Source organism: Schistocerca gregaria, chromosome 5 (genome assembly GCF_023897955.1).
Source record: "Schistocerca gregaria isolate iqSchGreg1 chromosome 5, iqSchGreg1.2, whole genome shotgun sequence".
Classification (NCBI taxonomy): domain Eukaryota; kingdom Metazoa; phylum Arthropoda; class Insecta; order Orthoptera; family Acrididae; genus Schistocerca; species Schistocerca gregaria.
Window position 1 is genome coordinate 654,696,838 of NC_064924.1, and position 19,253 is coordinate 654,716,090.

Consider the following 19,253-nt stretch of genomic DNA (forward strand, 5'->3'; position numbering starts at 1 on the left):
AGAGAAGATAAGGAACCAAAAAACTTTGTTCACATAAAGATGCACTTATGTAAACTTCAACAGTCATATGAAGATGAACCTTTTGGTTCAAACCCAGTTATGGGGCTATTTATGTAGATAACTAGCATTATCAATAGTAGCTGCTTGTTGTCTTTGAAAGACAATGTATGGGAACTACCTTATTGCCTCCTTTCTTACTTTTTGTAGATCACTAAAATTGTTCTGAAATTTATAATATTGAGACTAAGGTGTATACTGCAAAGTTGTAAACACATTTTTCTTTGCATATTCATCAGTATCTGGAAATTGCCCTAAAATGTTTGTCAACTTTAGCATCTTAGTAAAATTCAAGCACAGTTTTTGATGCAAAAAGGTATTTTTGCACTATTTTATGCCAGGTTATTACTAATGTTGGAATTAAAATGACTTTTGCTTTACATATATATCTGAACATCAGGAGACAAGGGAGTAGGAACAGAGGTCATAAATTTTGTATTTGAGAAAGACAGTACATTGTTCTAATATGTTTTGAATTGACTTTATTGATTCATTTCTCTCAAACATGCTGCTCATAGAAGCAAGTGTTTAAGTATATTGACTTGATATAATTTGTAGAACAATTATGGTAGTACCTTTTCAGATACTATCAGTTGCACACCAAGTTTCTGCAACTCAAACATTAAAAAAGCGTGAAAAAAGCAACATAATCAGTCTTACAATGAGAAGCTTATATAAAACTTCAATAGATTGTGATATGCTGCACTGAGAACAACTATATACTTACATCAAAGACAACACGAACTGTCAATATTCACATTGTGAGCCACATTTTTATACATACCAGCTCAAATATCACATGAAAAGCTTTAGCTCAGAATAGCAAATCTTTATAACCTATAGGCAGATGAGCTTCAAATATTAACTTTCCATAATCTCTAAGTAGCCATGTCATAAAACATTTAACAGTATCCTCCATTACACTCAAAATTTCAATCATTGCCAGACACACAATAAAGTACCACTATGGCAGTATTAAAAGTTTGTAGATGAGAACTAATCTAAAGTACCTCAAAAGTAGCTTTGAAAAATAAACATTCCATCAACATGTGAATGTGTGAAACTGTCACCATGATATGGTACATGTATTTGGAAACTCATGTCTGACAGAATTCATGTAAATAATTCAGCTCAAGAAAGTTCAGCAACATCCGACAAACACACATCAGCACACAAACGAACTTACACTCACAATATGGTCACATTCTTTAGTAATGTATATGATGTCAAAATAATTATGCTAATATTTTTACACAAAAATATAACAGCACAATTTTCAATGTGGTCAATGTTTAAGCGCATCATTGCAGAAATTCATTGTTCAGCTTGAGGCCTCTTTCTCCTTTGCTTCTGAAAAATACAGAAATGTGGTTAACAGTTTATTAAGATTTTGTTTAAGGTAACATCACAATTTTATGGGAAGAAGTGGAGCCATTACTCACCATTGGCAGCTGTGTCACCACCACTTCCTTCGTTGCTTGTACCAGTTTCTTCCTCTTTCTTCTCTTCCTCCTTTTTCTCCTCATCCTTCTTTTTCTCCTCTTTGTCTCCACCTTTGGCCTTTCCCTTAGCAGGGGTTGCTGGTTTAGGCTTAGGTTCCATCCCAGGATCGAGTACAATTTTGCCAATGTTCTTCCTATCATGCATCTTTTGCATAGCTTCTGGTACCTACAGGATGGATAAAGATAAGTTTTCAGAAAATTTAGCACTAACATTTTGTTTATTACACACATTTGTGGACAATGGCCATTACTCTGGTGTGCAGAGAAATCATTTTATGTAGTTCAACTTTTTTCCTGACATTGAATCAAGATCAGTGTGGACAGTAACTACAGCCAGTTCAAGCACTTTTTTCCACACAAGCAACTATTTCACACACCCCTTACTCTGTCCCTGCCTCAGTTTTTACTACTAATTGTACTAGATGCTACATAGAACCCTTACATTTGCAGCACCACTGGTGCCTGTCTCAGCTTGGCAGCCCAAGCAGCTGCACCAAATTGTGATACACCCTGTATCAAGATGTGGCACTTGTAACTTGGTACTTCAGCCACCCCTAAAAGTAATACTTATACACACTGAAGTAAAGATTTTTTCAGAGGGTCAACTATCTAAATAGGTTTAATTAGTAAGTCATGGGTAATTATACATAATCAAGCAAAATGTTACTACTGCATTATTTAAAAAAATTTCAGTGCTGCACTATTCATAAGAAAGGGCGGGACAGCAAATGCATGTAACACACAATATAATTAAGTGTATTCACAGTAGTGCGCACAGTTACAAGGAAAGATTCACAATGGCTCCAATTCTATTTCATCAGAGTATAATTACCACTTCATAACATCTGCATTTGACCTAAATCACTGAACATCCTTAATGGTGGCCTAGTACCAAGTATCCTCAGCTTGTTTAGTTTCATTTTTACTACTACTATATTTCCCCCCGACTGCATTCCATATATCGACCTCTCCTTTTGCTGAATTGTCATTTATTCATTTCTGCATTTCTGCATTTTCTACTCTGAACTTTGTACTGCCACAGTCTTATACAAATTTAAAGACATGACCTTTCACTTTTATTCCCCAATGAATTCAGTGTATGGTAGATATATTGTCTTTATTAACAACCCTATGATAATTCACTGTTCAACAGAGTTTCCATAGTAGTATTAATCCTACCAACTCCCACCTCTTGTTTATAGTAAATGCTCAATTTTGATCACATTAGAACCAATAAGTTCTGGAGACCATAAGTGGTATTTAGTGGCCACCACCACCACCACCACCACCACCACTTCAAAAAATTGTATCTCAGAATGGCTATGAAAATATTTTAAAATATTATACTTACATCTTCAAGTGCCCATGTTGAATCTACTACAGGCTTAATTTTTCCATCCTTCCATAGTTTAAACACAGAATCCATTATTTTTTTAATGTATGGTGCTCCACTTTGTTGATACAAAAGGTGACGAATGTTGAACCCAGAGAGGGTCTTGTTCTCATCAAAGAGCTTAATTGGTGACACTTTGTCTACCTGCCACCACTGGTAAAGAAAAATCATTTTAAGAGATTCACCTATAACTAATCACAACAAACCTAAGTAAGTAACTGCAGCAAAAAAGTAACATTGTTGCAATATTGTACTTACTGATCTAGCAACACTGAAGATGCTTTTGGTCTCTCCTGTCACAACATTGGAAGACCCTTAAAACAAGAAAATTATTTTAATGTTATCGTTTGCTGTCAGAGATAAACAATTGTTAATTTAATTTTTTCTGTAATTATTTTACAAGCTAGATTTGTATTAGATAGTTGCTACCTTACCATAAAGAATGTATTTTCCCATTGGTTTCAGTAATGAATAGCCCCTGTTGCATTCTTCACCACAAAGACAATCTAGGAAAATATCCACACCCTCAGGCGCCAACCTGCAGTAAGAAGAGGTGTCATTTAATGCTGCACTGTGAAGAAATAATGACTGCAGGCCTCTGCTATGTACTCACTTTCTGACTTCGCTTGCATAATCACTTCCACGCTCTAGTAAGTGATTAATGGTAGACTTCAGGGCTTCGTGTTTTCCTTTTGAAGCTACACCAAAAACAGTCACATCATCCACTGTTCTGCACAACTGTGCAACAGCTTGTCCCTGAAAATAAAGTAAATAGAGGTTTTTTTAATGTAATACTGTGTTAATGATAGCTTTGATGCAATTAATAGATTTAAGAAAAATAGGGCTATGCACTGGCAAACATAAACCGCAATATGTAAATGGCAACCATCTGATCATAATTTACAGACTTCACAACACATGTTACCATATTGTGACTTAATTAGCACCCATCACATAACTGAGGCAGTATTTTCAAAATGGAAGACATCAATGTCCATCAACAGCGTGCTGTCATTTAATTCCTTATTTTCGAAAGAAAATGTGCTGCTGAAATTCACCTCAAGACTTCAGTGTGCCTATGGATATGTCCACGCAGGCACCAGCAGGGTTAGGTGATGGGTGAAATGTTTCAAAAATGGAAACGTGAGCATACAAGACAAGCCTCTTAGATGCCATTACCCACTTTGGCCCATATAAACAGGTACTCATCAGCATTTAATTTCTTCTTCTTCCTAGTACTCAAAACAAATGGCATGCTTGGAAGTAGAGTACCATAAGGCTGGGGGGGGGGGGGGGGGTGAGTTCTAATTGAAGATAAATTAGATTTATTTTCATGGAAACAATGTTTTCTGTCTTGAGCAACTGACCAAATTGCATTCTGTTTCGTCGAGATTGCCTGAAGTTACTAGGAGCTAGCTGAAGGCTAGTGTATGAGCTGTTAATGGTATATGTTTTTCAGCCCACAGGCCGTATCTCAGGATCTCTCTGAAAATAAATTGCTACACAAAATTAGTGGTATAGGAGCACTGACAATTTTAACTATCTCAGATTAAAGTAAGGCTGAGGACCCTAATAGAGAGAGACTGAAAGGGGGGGCATCAGACTAAACGTTGAGGTAAGAAAGTGTCCATTATACATAGATGGATCCCATCAGAGGGGTCAAACTATAAAGTGGGGAAGTTACAATACACATAGAAGGCATGAAAGGGTAGACCAAATCTGAAAACTGGAAAATCACAGTGAGAAAAGAATGGTCTTCCCACGAGTGGTCATGGGTCCCAGACCTAGAATATACAGAGAGGGGCCCCAGCCACAAGCACCCTGCCCTGCTCTAGGAGTAAAATATATTCACTACCTCATCCACAAACACACAATCTCGAAACCTGGACAGCAAGCTACACTGCGATGCAGAGCGCCCCTCTTGCAGAGTCTGCCACTTGAGTTTGCTAAACATCTCCGTAATGCTATCATGTTTACCAAATAACCCTTTGACAAAACAGACCACTCTTCTTTGGATCTTCTCTATCTCCTCTGTCAACCCAACCTGGTATGGATGCCACACTGATGAGCAATACTCAAGTATAGGTCGAACGACTGTTTTGTAAACCACCTTTGTTGATTGACCACATTTTCTAATGACTCTCCCAATGAATCTAAGCCTGGCACCCGCCTTACCAATAATTAACTTTATATGATCATTCCACTTCAAATCATTCCATACACATACCCCCTGATATTTTACAGAAGTAACTGCTACCAGTGTTTGTTCCGCTATCATATAATCATACAATAAAGGATCCTTTTTTCTATGTATTTGTAATACATTACATTTGTCTAAGTGCAGGGAGTGGCAACTGACCCTTAACAAAGTGCCTATCCACTGCAGATCTTCCTGCATTTTGCTGCAATTTGCTGCAATTTTCTAATGCTGCAACTTCTCTGTATACTACAGCATCATCCGCGAAAAGCCGCATGGAACTTCTGACACTATCTACTAGGTCATGGTCTGCACTCCAAGATTTGTGGGCCAGGAGGCAGAGAGAATTAAGCTTCCACATGCAGGCAGTCTTCAGATCGTAAGGGGCAGCCATATCAGCTTTTAATCAAAATTAAAGCCCAAGAAAGGGGATTGTGCTACAACACCCACACACTGGTCACCTAAATGAAGTTCTGGATCGGGGTGCACCGTGCGTCAACAGCAGAAATGCATAACCCGCATTTTGGAGGGAGAATACTGGAAGCCATGGGAGAGAGCCCAAACATAGGCCCATCAGATGGTGCCTTTGAGCTGGCATTTAGCAGATTCCACCTAGTGGGAGCTGCACCAGACACAGAAATCAACAACATACCCAGCTAAGGTACCACAGGCCCAACAAAGGTTACAAGCCCAGTGACAGAGGTCAGCTGGAGATCATCCTTCCCAGAAGTCACACTGATAAGGGAACAAATTGCCCTAAGATTCAAATAAACAGTATAATTGGAAACCTACCATCCTCTTAATCAGTTTACAAAATATGTTGAGTCCAGTTAATTGGGCAATAGCTGTTGAGAGACGCCGAGTTCATCCAGGCTTAAGGATCGGGACAACTATGCTGTCCCATCATTGCGAGGGGAAGGCACATGTGAGCCAAAATGTGGTTGAAGATCCTAAGTAGATGTTGCCTCAGGGTGAAGTCCAAGTGTAAGATCATCTGGTTGTGGATAGAATCTAGGCCTAGGGCCATGTCATGTTAAGAGATGAGAAGTAGAGGTGAGAGCCTTCAAGAATTCTCTTTCAGTGAAGAGTGGATCACAGGATTCAGCTTGGTGGTTGAAACAGGGAGGGGGTGGTTCTTGAAATCATTGTTTCTGCTGGAGAAAGGTAGCAGAATAGGAAGAGGGTGTTGATGCTGTTGCAAAGTGTATCATGAGGTGCTATGCAAGGACCTATGGGTCAGTACACAAAGCACCCTGTAGTATAAGATCCTGGACAGCTGATTGTCACTGGTGGTGCAGAACACTATGGAGCTTGTATCAAACTTGTGATGAAGAGGCATACATCCTCAGGGAGGAAACACAGTGTCCCTAGCATTCCATTTTACTCTCCTTAATAATGTAGTAGCAAGTCTTAGCATAAGGATGCTTTAAAAGCAGTAAAGTTTGTCTGGGAAGGGTGTCACTGAAATTGTTGCAGTGACTGTTGGTCGTCCTGGAGAGTGACCGCTTTGTCCTTGGTCCACTATGGGACCAGTCAACAAGGGGAACCTGTGGAAAGGAGGATAGCAGTACCAGTCACACGAAGAGTGGCAGAGACATCTTACACGACTGTGCAGTCTGAGACATAGGTGTCAAAGTGCACAGCAGATACATATAAAGGTTAATTGACTGTGCAGAATGCCAAACATAGGGGCCTGGTGGAGGCAACGGGAAACAATAGAATCACTGGAAAGCAATCACTATCACAAAGATCTTTGTGGGGCGACCATTTTAGGAAGCAACGAGAGGAGGGGAGGAGGGGGACGAGACAGATAGCAACAGCAGATAAGGAGCCATGAGTGCCACGCCATGCCACTGAAGTGTGTGGAGGAATTGTCACTGAAGAGGCACAAATTAAAGTTTGTAGTAAGTTGGTCAATTAGAAGACCCCCTACCCGTTTAAGTGGCACTCCCCCACAGGGGGTGGTGTGCTTTGAAGTTCCTGAGGAGAAGGTGGGGGGGGGGGGGGGGGAATTTATGTATTAAGGTAGGAAGGTCAACATAAGGAAGTGGCCTACCTGGAGGGAGGTAGACACTGCAAATGGTGATTGCTGGGGTTGCTTGCACTCTTTATCACTATAGCTTCCAGGTTGTTACAAAGAGGAATCCAGTCATTGATGACATTGGTTCACACCAAAGTACAAATCCCTCCAGATGGTATCCCAGGGCTGGCCTGATTCCAACAGAATGCCCACTAACCATGAAATGGAGAATGGTCATCACAGAAGTGCACAGACTAAGAGGAAACAAGTTGTATTCCCAGCGACAGTAATATCCATTGCAAATTCCACTGGATTATTGTGTGGCGAGAATGCATGTTTGACAAAGAAGCTGAGTGGAGGTCAAGTCACTGGGTCAGTGGTCATGACCATTGAGGATGGGGGTGACATCCACAACTAGGATGTTAAAGTTATGTTGTGGAGGGGGAGATGGAACCTCCAGGGGAAATGGGGGGGGGGGGGGGGGCGCAGAGAGACACCTTGTCTTGTCCTGGACTTACATTTCTTCTCCTCATTGGGATGTTGAGAAGGGTAGAGCACAGAGGGAGAGCAGGCCTCCACAAGATATGGAACTGAAAAAGAGCAGTTGACCTTGTGATGCACAGACAGTGTGTCCAATGGCCAAGTTGTAGGAGCAGGCCTCCAGCCTGAGAGACGCTGGTGGGCACTGAAGGAGGGGTGCACTTCTTCAGCCAAAGAGGGGGGAGGCAACCCAAAGGGGAGGGTGTTGAAACTGCAGGGAATGGGGAGTTTTGAGAGGGACAGAGCTGAGGTGAGAAAGAGGTAGGAGGGGAAATGATGTAACAGACACAAATAGAAGAAATTGACACTGGGTGGAGGTGGTCATATTTCTGGCAACTCTCAGCTTACGACAGCCGATCCAGAGACTGACTTTTCTTTCTTGTAAACCTGGAAATCTGGCAAGTGTGGAGAACAGTGGTGGTCGTGAGTGTTGACAAACACAGGTGGCAGAACACAGGGGCTTCCCTCATGCAATGGGCGGCCATAGTCACTATACAGAGGGTCCACCATACAGAGGACATACACCCAATTCCCAAAGTACCTCATGGATGGCAAGATGTACAGCTTCACATCACATAAGTAACACACAACCTTGACCTTGGCTGGGAGGGTATATCCCTTGAAAGCCAGAACACAGGTGCCATTACTGGTGCAGTCATCTTTACGGCCCTTCTACACATGTCTAACAAAATGAACGCCCCATCGGTCCAGATTAGTCTGGAGTCCCTCACCAGTTTTCGGGATGAGGTTCCTATGAAAATCACTCCCTGGACCATATTCAGTGACTTGCAAAGGATAATAGACACCGAAACATCACAAGCATGATGTGCTGCAGATTGGGCAGCAGAAGCAGTTTTGATCAACAGGAGGCCTGACTGCATCTTATTGAGAGATGCTACCAAACTTGTCCTTTATATTCTCCACAAAGAACGGTGGCTTTGTGGTGGTGAATCTGTCCCTGTCTGTCTCAGTACGCACCATGTGGTGGGGAAGTGTTTCATCCCAAGACAGCAAACCTGGGTACAGCCAAGGAAGGGGAGGCTGCAGGGTCATACTAAGCAGCTTTTAATGATCCACTACCACCTAAAGAGATGGCTATTTGAGAACGGCTAGATTTTTGCAGCTCGATATACTTTATGTACTAAGCATCCGGCCTGATACCACCCACTCCGATCAGGGGCTCCCCCATTGGCACCATCCGGCCACAGCAAGGGCTGCCAGGTAGAGCGGCCATTGCTGGGAGTACTGATGCTTTGGGATGACAAGCAACAACTCGTTGGCAAGCATATGGAGGGAATAGATCAGGTATCAGGGATCTCAGCCAGATGGGTACGGGGGGGGGGGGGGGGGGGGGGGGCTATAGCATGGAAGGAAGAAAGGAAGGAAGGAAGGAAGGAAGGAAGGAAGGAAGGAAGGAAGGAAGGAATCCACGTTTTAGATGCTAGGGAGGTAGTTCTTTCCTAAATGCCTCACACTAGAGACAGACAATTTATAAGTGGAGTTCCGATCCCAAGGGAAGAACAAAATGTCAAAGAGGATGGAAGACAATAGGCAAGAGGAACAAAACTGCAAGAAATTGAAGGAACCAGATGGATAACCAAGACAACATATACCAGAACGCAGAGAGGGAAGAAGTGAGAATGGGGACGGGCGTAGTGAAGGAAATGCAGCCCTGGAAGGAAGAATGCAATAGCTCTGGGCACCATGAACATTATATATATATATATATATAGAGAGAGAGAGAGAGAGAGAGAGATGTAGTTGCTAGTTCTACTTACCACACCACCACCTGCAGAATGAACCAGCACACTCTTCCCTGGAGCCAATCCACCCAACTCAAACAACAGTACGTAGGCCACTATGTAGTTCATAGCAATGGCTGCAGCATCCAGGTGTGTCATTCCACTTGGAAGAGGAAACACATACTTTGCTGGTACAGCCACAAGCTCTGCCCATGCTCTGTACTCTGGCAAAGCCACCACACTGTCACCAACCTGTAAGACCAAACCAACAAGACTTACACTTTAAAAAAAAATGAAGTATGTGTGAAACAATTATCTTCTGACAAGCTGTAAGAATGAGGCAACCTTTTATTATCTATATACCACTAAGAGGTGGATACAGGTGCTGTATATCAAACAGTAACTTGTTATCCTGCAGAATTCACTGTATTTTTAACAAACCTTGAATCCTTCCACACCAGGGCCCACTTCCTCAATGTCTCCTGCACACTCAAATCCCAGAATGAAAGGTGTCTTTGGAGGGGAGTCTATGGCACCTTGACGCACCATTAAGTCTTGAAAGTTCAGTCCACTGTAAAAAGAAATGAGTAATACTTCAGTAATTAGCTACAGTCAAATTTTGAGAGTGACAATGTTCTAAGGGACAAAAGAACTTTCAGTCCTCTTTGGCTCATAATGGATCCCATGTAGTTTGTGTACCATATGCCATTTTATATTAAAAGTTTAAAAATTTTTTGAAATGTGTATGTAAACATCTAATGTGTGTATTAAGTTTGTTAAGGACCCCAAGATTTTCGTTTGTTTAGTTACATAGTTCAGGATATAATATTCGCCTTTTGAATTACTGGATGTCTTCTACTAGCTACCTTCATACAGCTAAAACTACAATTTTTATTGTTGGCTATAGTAGACAATAATGCTTCAACTTTGCTAACGTCTTCCTTTAAACTGATGCCTGAGAGGAGGCTTAAATTTATGTTTAACACATCTGGTGGGTTTGAAATGGGGCTGTTATTCTATTGTCTATTTATCTCTAATGTAATGACCTCACATCCTGCCATACTTTTGTTTGGTGCATTAAGAACATGTTCATTAGTTTTACATGTAGGTAACTTTATTTTCAATTTATAATGCCTTTTTACTATTTTGTAAATTCCCTTGTGAGCTACACTGTTACAGGATGCATCACTGAAGTTTAGGAGTAGTTCTCCTTGCAATGATTTTTGTAATATTTGGAACATATTTCATTAAAGGTTTCCAGTTAGCACGTTTAAGAGCTCAGTCGCCACCTCTTCAACTTCATGCCATGTAGGAATAGTTTACTCCAGTGCATTTAGATTTCCTTTTTGGTTGGTTTAATTTGTGATTTACGGTTCAGATTAGTATTTCATGCCCTTTAGAACAGCTATTTATTTATTATTTACCTATCGTCTAACTCAGCCCTTCATGATCTGAGATACATCAATACTTGCCTGCTTTCTTTTTAACTGTAAATTGGTTGCTGTATCATCTAAGGATGGTCAACATTTTGTTAACTTATCGTTTGCATAGTAAAAGTTGAAAAACATTTTATCTACTGAATAACTTATATAATTATAAACAATGTCTAAAGTCACCATATAGTATCACTCTGCAGTTTTATCAGTTTCAAGAGTTTGTGTAAGCTCGTTTTCATTGATTTAGAGAATTACTTTTTTTTAGAACAATATTGCTGCAGCCTCCAAGTTTGCTTCTATACAAATAATATTTACGTTTATAACTCCATAACTCTTACTTCCACTGACAAAAAACGAACTAAGTACACTCTTTTGTTCTGCAGTAACTAGCTCCCAATTCATATCCATATTGGGTGTACTTAAGTGTAGTTTTTCAATGGACAGCCAGTGTTCATTAATTTGGAGCATCCTACAGTTAATGTTTAATGTTGCAGCTCCAATAGCTTATTTTTTAAATCTTATGTTAATGTGCAAGAACGTCAGTTTCACATCGCAAATGGGATGTAATGGGTAGACTACCAGATTTTCAACATTACACAAAGTACTCGAGTTTGTAATTGATTCCGGGGAAACGGGAAATAACCTCCTCCTGCACAATCCATTATGTCTAGGCAGGGTTCAGCTGAGTCGGTCCACATCTTAGTTTTCATGGCCGATTTATTATATAGCAATGGTGTCATTTTTACTGTGTTGTTTCCCCACGCTCTGTTTCATGTAGCGGTATCTATTTAAGATACTGTTTCTTGGCTACTGTAATTCAGATAGAGGCCATGTCTTTAATAGCATTCCCTGTTTAGGATAGTTACAGATATAGGTATTACACGACAGGTTCTGCATCAAGTTTGTCCCTGTATTTGTTTTTCTGAAACAAGCCGAGTACCCTGGTTTGTGACGTATGTAGATACAAATGGTAAATGTAGCAACATGGGACTCGGCCGTTTGTGAGCTGACAAATACAAGCTATTCAAATTACCAAGTGGAAGTGTGTGTGTCTTTGTAGAGACGATGAAGTTACTTCCTCGAATGTTGAAAAAAAAAAAGAAACCTTTTAGCCCACGGTTCTGCAGAACTCAGCTGAAGAAACGGTGGTCTGCACCTGTTTGAGGTGTCAGAAGGTAGCTCAAATCGAAATATTTGCCGGCCTTTGTGGCCGAGTGGTTCTAGGCACTTCAGTCCGGAACCGCGCAACGCTACGGTCGCAGGCTCGAATCCTGCCTCGGGCATGGACGTGTGTTATGTCCATAGGTTAGTTAGGTTTCCGTAGTTTTAAGTTCTAGGGGACTGATGACCTCAGATGGTAAGTCTGATAGTGCTCATAGCCATTTGAACCATTTCGATATATTTCGAGGAGGAGAAAAACGCAAGCTGGATTGACCAATCTTTTCCACTGCAGGTGTACTAGTATATAGCTCAAACCAACTGGCAATGTTATCTGCCACGATAGCGCCAGCACCCGTTACAAGATAATTGCCACCGGCGGGTAACCAGCGCAATTTCTACGGGGACTGCCGCGCGCAACGCTAATTTCTAGCCGGTTCCATCGTCATCTCCAGAAGCACCTTTAACTTTAATTTACGTTACCGGTATTCGTTTTTTCGAAACGGAGCCTTCGTGAGAGATTGGTTTCTTATTTTCCTGTACATTTCGGTTAATTTCGTCCGCAGCACAAGCTGAGCAGAACCACAATGAGAGTCCCAAATTGCTGAAAGTTTTCTATAACAGACTGGGACACTAACGAAACATACAAAGCTATACTGACACCATCGTTTTCTCAGTTAAGTAGCGCCGAAAGAGTGGGATACAGTGCTGTATTATATCGCACTGTGCTGGAATTAGGCCGTAGAAGCTTAGAAGTTTTTAGACGAGACGAGTGGCTAAACATCTGAAATGCCTCGGGCATTCGGTTCAGATCGGAAAGCCATCGCGTGCTTTCCCGACTCATGTGATGCTATCTTTGCCTTCACCGACAAATTTACGTAGGAGTTGTTAAGGATTCGGTCGCAGCTAAGTATTTGTGACAAGCAACGCTATACACCGAGATGTGTGATAGCTCCCAATATTATGTCCGACCTCCTTAGTCCTGCGTAGTGCAGCAGCTAGACGGGGCATGGGCTCGAATTGGAAGTGCGCAGCAGAAACATTGAGCCACGCTGCCTCTATAGCTGTCCATAACTGCGATGGCGTTTCCGGTGCAGGATTTCGTGCGCGAACTGAGTTTTCAGTTATGTCCCAAAAATATCCGATAAGATCGATGTCTGGCGATGTGGTTGGTCAAACTATTCGCTCGACTAGTCCAAAATTTTCTTCAAAACAGTCACTAACAACTGTGGCCGGTGACATGGCGCATGATCATCCAAAAAAGTTCCATGGTTGTTTGGCAACATGAAATCCATGAATGGCTGCTAAAGGTCTCCATGTAGCCGAACGTAACCATTTCCAGTCAATGATAGGTTCAGTTGGACCAGATGACCCAGCCCATTCCATGTAAACACAGCCCACACCATTATGGAGCCACTAACAACTTGCACAGTGCCTTTTCTGACGACTAGGGGGTGATGTGCTGCTAGCAAAGGCAGTCACTCCGGTCGTCCATAACGGCTGCGTTCGTCGTACATCCACATTGATTTCTGCGTTTATTTCATGCAGTGTTGCTGGCTGTTAACACAGGCAACTCGACACAAACGATGCTGCTCTCTGTCGTTAAGTGAAGGCGTTGGCCATTGAGTTGTCTGGAGAAAAGCAATGCCTGAAATTTGTTATTCTCGGCTCTTGACACTGTGGACTTTCCGAACTGGAACGTCCCACGAGCCTAGCTCGAAGTACCATTCTGCGTTCAAAGTCTTAATTCCCGTCTAAGCCTTTCACATTAGTCACCTGAGTACAAATGACAGCTCTACCATGAACTGCCCTATTACACCTTGTGTACGCAATACTACCGCCATATTATAATTTCGGTATCCCATGACATGTCATCCTAGTGTAAATATGGCTGCTATTTGTTTCATTCGTTGCAATTTAAGTTGTGCTCTTATGCTCTTGCCTAAACACACCATCGGAAATCGCAACGTATTCGGAAAAAATTTGTGAATTATTTGCGACATCAAGGAATATAAATGTCATTGCTGGTTGTTTCACTCGCAGCAATTTCATCTTTAGTGTTTTAATCAGCCTGATGTCACGAATTTGAAGAAACTCTTGAGAGCGCGCTCTTGCATGCAAACAACATTGAATGTTGTAGAATTTAGTTCTGTTACATGAATAAAATACTCCATTTGTAACGTTGAAAAAACTAGCGTATACCTATACAGGAACCCACTTTCTTGGATTCGACAACGACAAATCTAATCGCAGGACCTCCCTGAAACTATTACTTACAAAATGAAAATATATTTTAACACTTTATATATGTAAAATTAATATATTCTATTTAGCTAGAATTACTGCAGTTCTAAGTTATAAGGCTACAGAGGCCACTATACTATAGCTCATTGGTATAATTTTGCACGAGCTGCCACTAGAAACAAGCATCTAAAGAGTTCCGAGTTTCAATAATGCCGAAATCTTTTTTTTTCTCCTCCTGTGATACCATTTTCGAAGTAACTTCTCCATGCAACAAGAATTTACTCCACATGGATGAAACAGGCATATTCACAGTTGAAACATCTGGCAAAATTTTGTAGCTAAGGATTAAAATCAGGTTGGGCAATTACAAGCTGGGAGAGAGGACTAAATGTTACTATTGTGCACGCTTTCCTGGTGCATTAACTTTTGTACCGTCAGGTTTTTGGAGAAAGGCGGCCAGCTGATTCCGCCCGCAAATGTTCTTTCAACAGCTCGTCAAGGTAAGTTTTTTATAGTCCAGCTACAACATTTCAAGCAGAACACAAAGCCAACGGTAGACTACTGCCTTCGTCATATTCGATTCTGACGCGAGATACTTTAGCAATATTTTAGAATGGGTCGCACGAGTTTTCTTTTTTAAATTTATTCTATTTTACTGGTATCCTAACAACGAAGCCAAATCTGCCACCTGCTTTACCAACGATTGAGCCTAGACGTTCCAATTGTTGCAGTAAAGTATTTTAAGTGGATGACATACCACTTGTGACTTTTCGTTTTAGAATATTGCACATCGTTTCGTGAAGTGCACAATTTTACATGTCTTAACAATAGAAGACTTCTCAACATCTGAATGATTATTTGTACAGCTTTCTCAGACAGTACATAATAAACAAATGATAACTGCATCATCTACGTAAGTCAGAGTTACTGTTAATATTGTCTGCTACGCAATTAATACACAACATTAACAGCATGTGTTCGAACACTTTCCTGGGACAGATTTTAATTTACTTCTACAACTTTCATCTAAGATAACTTGCTCCGCCTTTCCTCTCCAGAAATCTTCACTGTCGACAGTCGCAGGTGTGCTACTGCGTCAAATGGTTTTCGGAAATTAGTGGATTTCTGAAAACTAAGTTTCCGGGAAGCACATTCTTTTTCATCGCTGTGGAAGTGCATACACATTCACTTACATAAAACTAAATATTTTAGGAATTTGATGTGGTTTAATACTTGTACGCGATGTATGTGAACTAAAAATTACGAAATTTTTCATTCCATTCATTACTCAAAAAGGGATTTCGAAGTTTTAGAGTAGATATAAAGGTTTGACTTAAACGGAAACTAAACATTTCTGGTGGAGAGCTAGCGCTTCGTAGCCGGCAGCCGCTGCCTCATGGGGCAGCCCAGACAGCATATAGCGTAATTTCCGTCTATCGATACGACAACGCATAGGCATACGTCCGTTCGCTCCAACTCCCCTGTGCGGGAGTCACCCGCAACCGTGAAGTGTAATCTCAAAAATAAATACAACACATTTACTGACAGACCTAACTGCAAGGATTTTCGTATTTAGTCCCCAATTCTGAGGCAAACTGCAACAGGACAGTTTTTTAAAACTTTTCATTGCCCTTTCGCAGGAACGAATACTTCGCAGCAGGTATTCCGAAAAATCACTTTACAAATAGCTAGAAAGAGGGCTAACTCAGCCGCAAATTCAGTATAGAATCTGGCACGGATTCCATAGGGGCCTAGAGCTTTGTTCAGGTTTAATGATTTCAGCTGCTGCACTGGCGCTAATACTGATTAATTCTTGTCTTAATTGCACGAGGATTAAATTGGAGCAATTCTCCTGGAATTTCCTTTGTAAAGGAACATTTGAAAAGTTCAGCACTTCAGCTTTTGCATTACTACCCTTAATTTTAGTTCCTGTCTCATTTGCTAGAGACTGGTCACTATATACGACCAGAATTTCTTTGGATTTTGTGAAATTTCATTTGACAATATTCTGCTACGGTAGTCATTGAAGGCATTAATGGATTGCTGTTGACAGCCAAAGGCGTTCCATTCAGCATCTCTCTAGCTATAGCCCTACGTTTTGCTTTACACTTATGCAGTGATCTCCGTTTCTTTCTAAGTTTGTCTACAGCGATTGTAAACCAGGTGGTGTTCTAGTGGTACATATCTATCCAGTGCGTGGTCAACTGGTTCTTTTAAACTTTAACTAGACTTTTTCTACATGCTTCTGACGTGTGCTGGAAGTTTCAAGTTCGTCATACAGATAAGACACTAAGTTTTTTACCTAGTTTACTGAAAATATATATCTTTCTGCTTGTTTTAGATTCAGATTCTTTAGTCACTCCGCTTATTACATGCAATAGACTTCGTCAGTTCACTTAACCTATTAATTTTACAAAATAAATGTTTACATATGTAAGTTGATATTGGGCATTTCTGAAAATTCTTCTAATGAATAGAATGGATTAGTTAACAAGAAGTTATGTACATTTTCTTTAAATAATTTGTCAGGCTTGACTGACGCATTCTTAGACAATTTTTTATCTATTTCAGTTGCCATATACTTATGATTATTGTTTTATCTAATCTATTATGTGGCAACAGCAGAGAAGTACAGGTTCTTGTATAGTACTCATGCCTTTGATCTGTTACACTTAAATTAGGTAGCAAGTATGTAGTTAACGCTGTCAAGAATGTATAAATTAATAACTTAAAATCTATATTTAATGAGCAATGGTTTGCAATGTGTCCTGTTATCTACCTTAGCCATTACTCTGATTGCTTTCTTCTGAATCACCATAATTTCATTTATTTTTCTGCTGTTTTCCTAGAGTATTAAACCATACCTCAAAACAGGCAAAGAAGGCAAAGTACGCTGTCCTTGCGTATTCAACTGTCACACAACACATCAGTCTCTTTAACAAATATATAACTCTTGACAACCTAATCACATAGTGATTAACATGAGAGTTCCATGTTAGACTTGTCAAGTATGATGACTAAAAACTTTGCCTTCTGTTTTTGTATTTCTGTAGTCTTTGATAGACTGGACCACATGTTTTGGGTCTTTTCCTCATTTAATAGCAGACCATTTACATTAAACCATGATTTTTGTACGTTGGTACTCGTTTGCCACAACCGCGTCATGGTCAGGGATACCAGTTTCAATGTAGACATGGAGAGGTGAGGTCCATTTGTTAGATGCAATAAATTTTCACCATGAATCGAGTTCCGAACTATCTGTTCTTTGTAGTTTTCAGAGAAGGCATTTAGAATGGTTTGCATGGCGTCTTGTCACGCTCATCGCTGACGAAACTGATTTTGCCAATTATTTGTTTGTTTAAGTCTCCACCGATGATTAGATTACGATTGGAGAAAACTTCGCCGGCCGCGGTGGTCTCGCGGTTCTAGGCGCTCAGTCCGGAACCGCGCGACTGCTACGGTCGCAGGTTCGAATCCTGCCTCGAGCACGGATGTGTGTGATGTCCTAAGGTCAGTTAGATTTAATTAGCTCTAAGTTCTAGGCGACTGATGACCACAGATGTTAAGTCGCATAGTGCTCAGAGCCATTTTTTTAGTAAAGTTCATTTCACTTGTACGTAAATTCCTCAAAGTTTTCGGTTACTTCAGGAGGTTAGTCTAGTGTGCGACAGAAGGATCCAATTATTTTACGCCCACCCCTGATAAGGAATTTCGCTTGACAGTTTCAATTTCTGTATCAGTGGATTTGGGTTTGTCTATTGTGACGAACACACTACCTCCATTTCGCGTTAGCCTATCCTTTCGATATAAAATTAAATTCTCCAAAAAAAAAAAAAAATCTCACTACTATCGATTTCAGGTTTCAACAACCTTTTGTACCTAGCAGGATGTGAGCTTCACTCCTTTACGGCAGTACGTCGAACTCTGGCACTGTTGCTTCCGCAATTAACGATTAAGATTTTAATACTCTTACGTGTGGGGGGCATTTTTTCAAACTTGCGCTGATACTGAGTACAATTTTGATTATTCTGAAATTGAAATTGTGCTGAACACTCTTACTTTGAGTTGAAGCATATCGGACGAGAATCATCTCGGCACCGAAATAAACGGTCCAAATGTTTTGTTAACATAAATTACTATCTCTCACTTGAAAGAAGTCAGCTCTCTCGGGTAAACTCAACTCTTAATTCCACACAAGCAACAATGTCAGCTTACGACGTTTCTTCTATTCTGTAGAGGAACATTACGTAAAATTGGACGAATGACACGAGATAAAAACAGTATTTCTGTCACCTAAGATGTTGCGTCGTCTTGAAGATACGGGCTGCAGAGTCCCGGCTGTTAATTATTCCATGTGAATGCGGCAAAGTTACGGGGGCAGTCTATTCACATAGTTTCCCAGCGTTGTACCGATCAGCGGCATATTAATTACAGGAATTTTACTTGCCGAACACGGCCTTACCGAAAAACAATTTTTGATCGACACCTTCAAGCTGCCGGGGTGTAATAATTAAAGATGTTGTTGAAGTTAGAATATGTCAATTATTACAACACAAACTATTCGCGCTGAGCAGTGCGTGGGTGTGACAGCTGATGAGAGAACCCATTTTATTTTATGCCACAGGATTTATTTTTTGTTATGGCTCTGTTTAATGTAGATGGACGGAAGGGACAATTTTGAATGTAATGTATTTTTTCTAACTTGGATTTAATTTCGGTTGGTAAATTAGAATCCCTGCTTCTCCTTACAGGCGAACGTATCTCTTTCAAAACCCTACCGTGGCATTACTTTGTCGACGGTGGATTAGATCGGTTTGTCTTTCTTATCTAAGAGATTATAGATGCCGCTAGCTAGACCTGTTTAGAGGTCTATTTTGTATTTTTCTTCTGTTCTTTATGCCCTGGGCTACTGTACGTGAATAACAACTATGAAGGATAAAATAATTATTTTCAAAAATTTCAGC

At 40.6% G+C, this 19,253-nt stretch overlaps 1 protein-coding gene across 2 annotated transcripts in view; it reads right to left on the minus strand.

Annotated features, from left to right (window-relative positions):
- Window positions 1-522: 522 nt before the first annotated feature.
- LOC126272669 (synaptic vesicle membrane protein VAT-1 homolog-like) overlaps window positions 523-19,253 on the minus strand; it is a 128,368-nt gene continuing 109,637 nt past the window's right edge. Inside the window, exons 2-9 of one of the 2 annotated variants that reach the window (XM_049975683.1) lie at window positions 9,893-10,022; window positions 9,488-9,703; window positions 3,566-3,708; window positions 3,387-3,490; window positions 3,211-3,266; window positions 2,911-3,105; window positions 1,500-1,725; window positions 523-1,407 (exon numbers count right to left, since the gene is read on the minus strand). In XM_049975683.1, the coding sequence (XP_049831640.1) occupies window positions 1,379-1,407; window positions 1,500-1,725; window positions 2,911-3,105; window positions 3,211-3,266; window positions 3,387-3,490; window positions 3,566-3,708; window positions 9,488-9,703; window positions 9,893-10,022 (1,099 nt within the window). In that variant the 3' untranslated portion in view covers window positions 523-1,378. The remainder of the gene's footprint in view (window positions 1,408-1,499; window positions 1,726-2,910; window positions 3,106-3,210; window positions 3,267-3,386; window positions 3,491-3,565; window positions 3,709-9,487; window positions 9,704-9,892; window positions 10,023-19,253) is intronic. The other variant, XM_049975684.1, reaches the window with a different exon arrangement.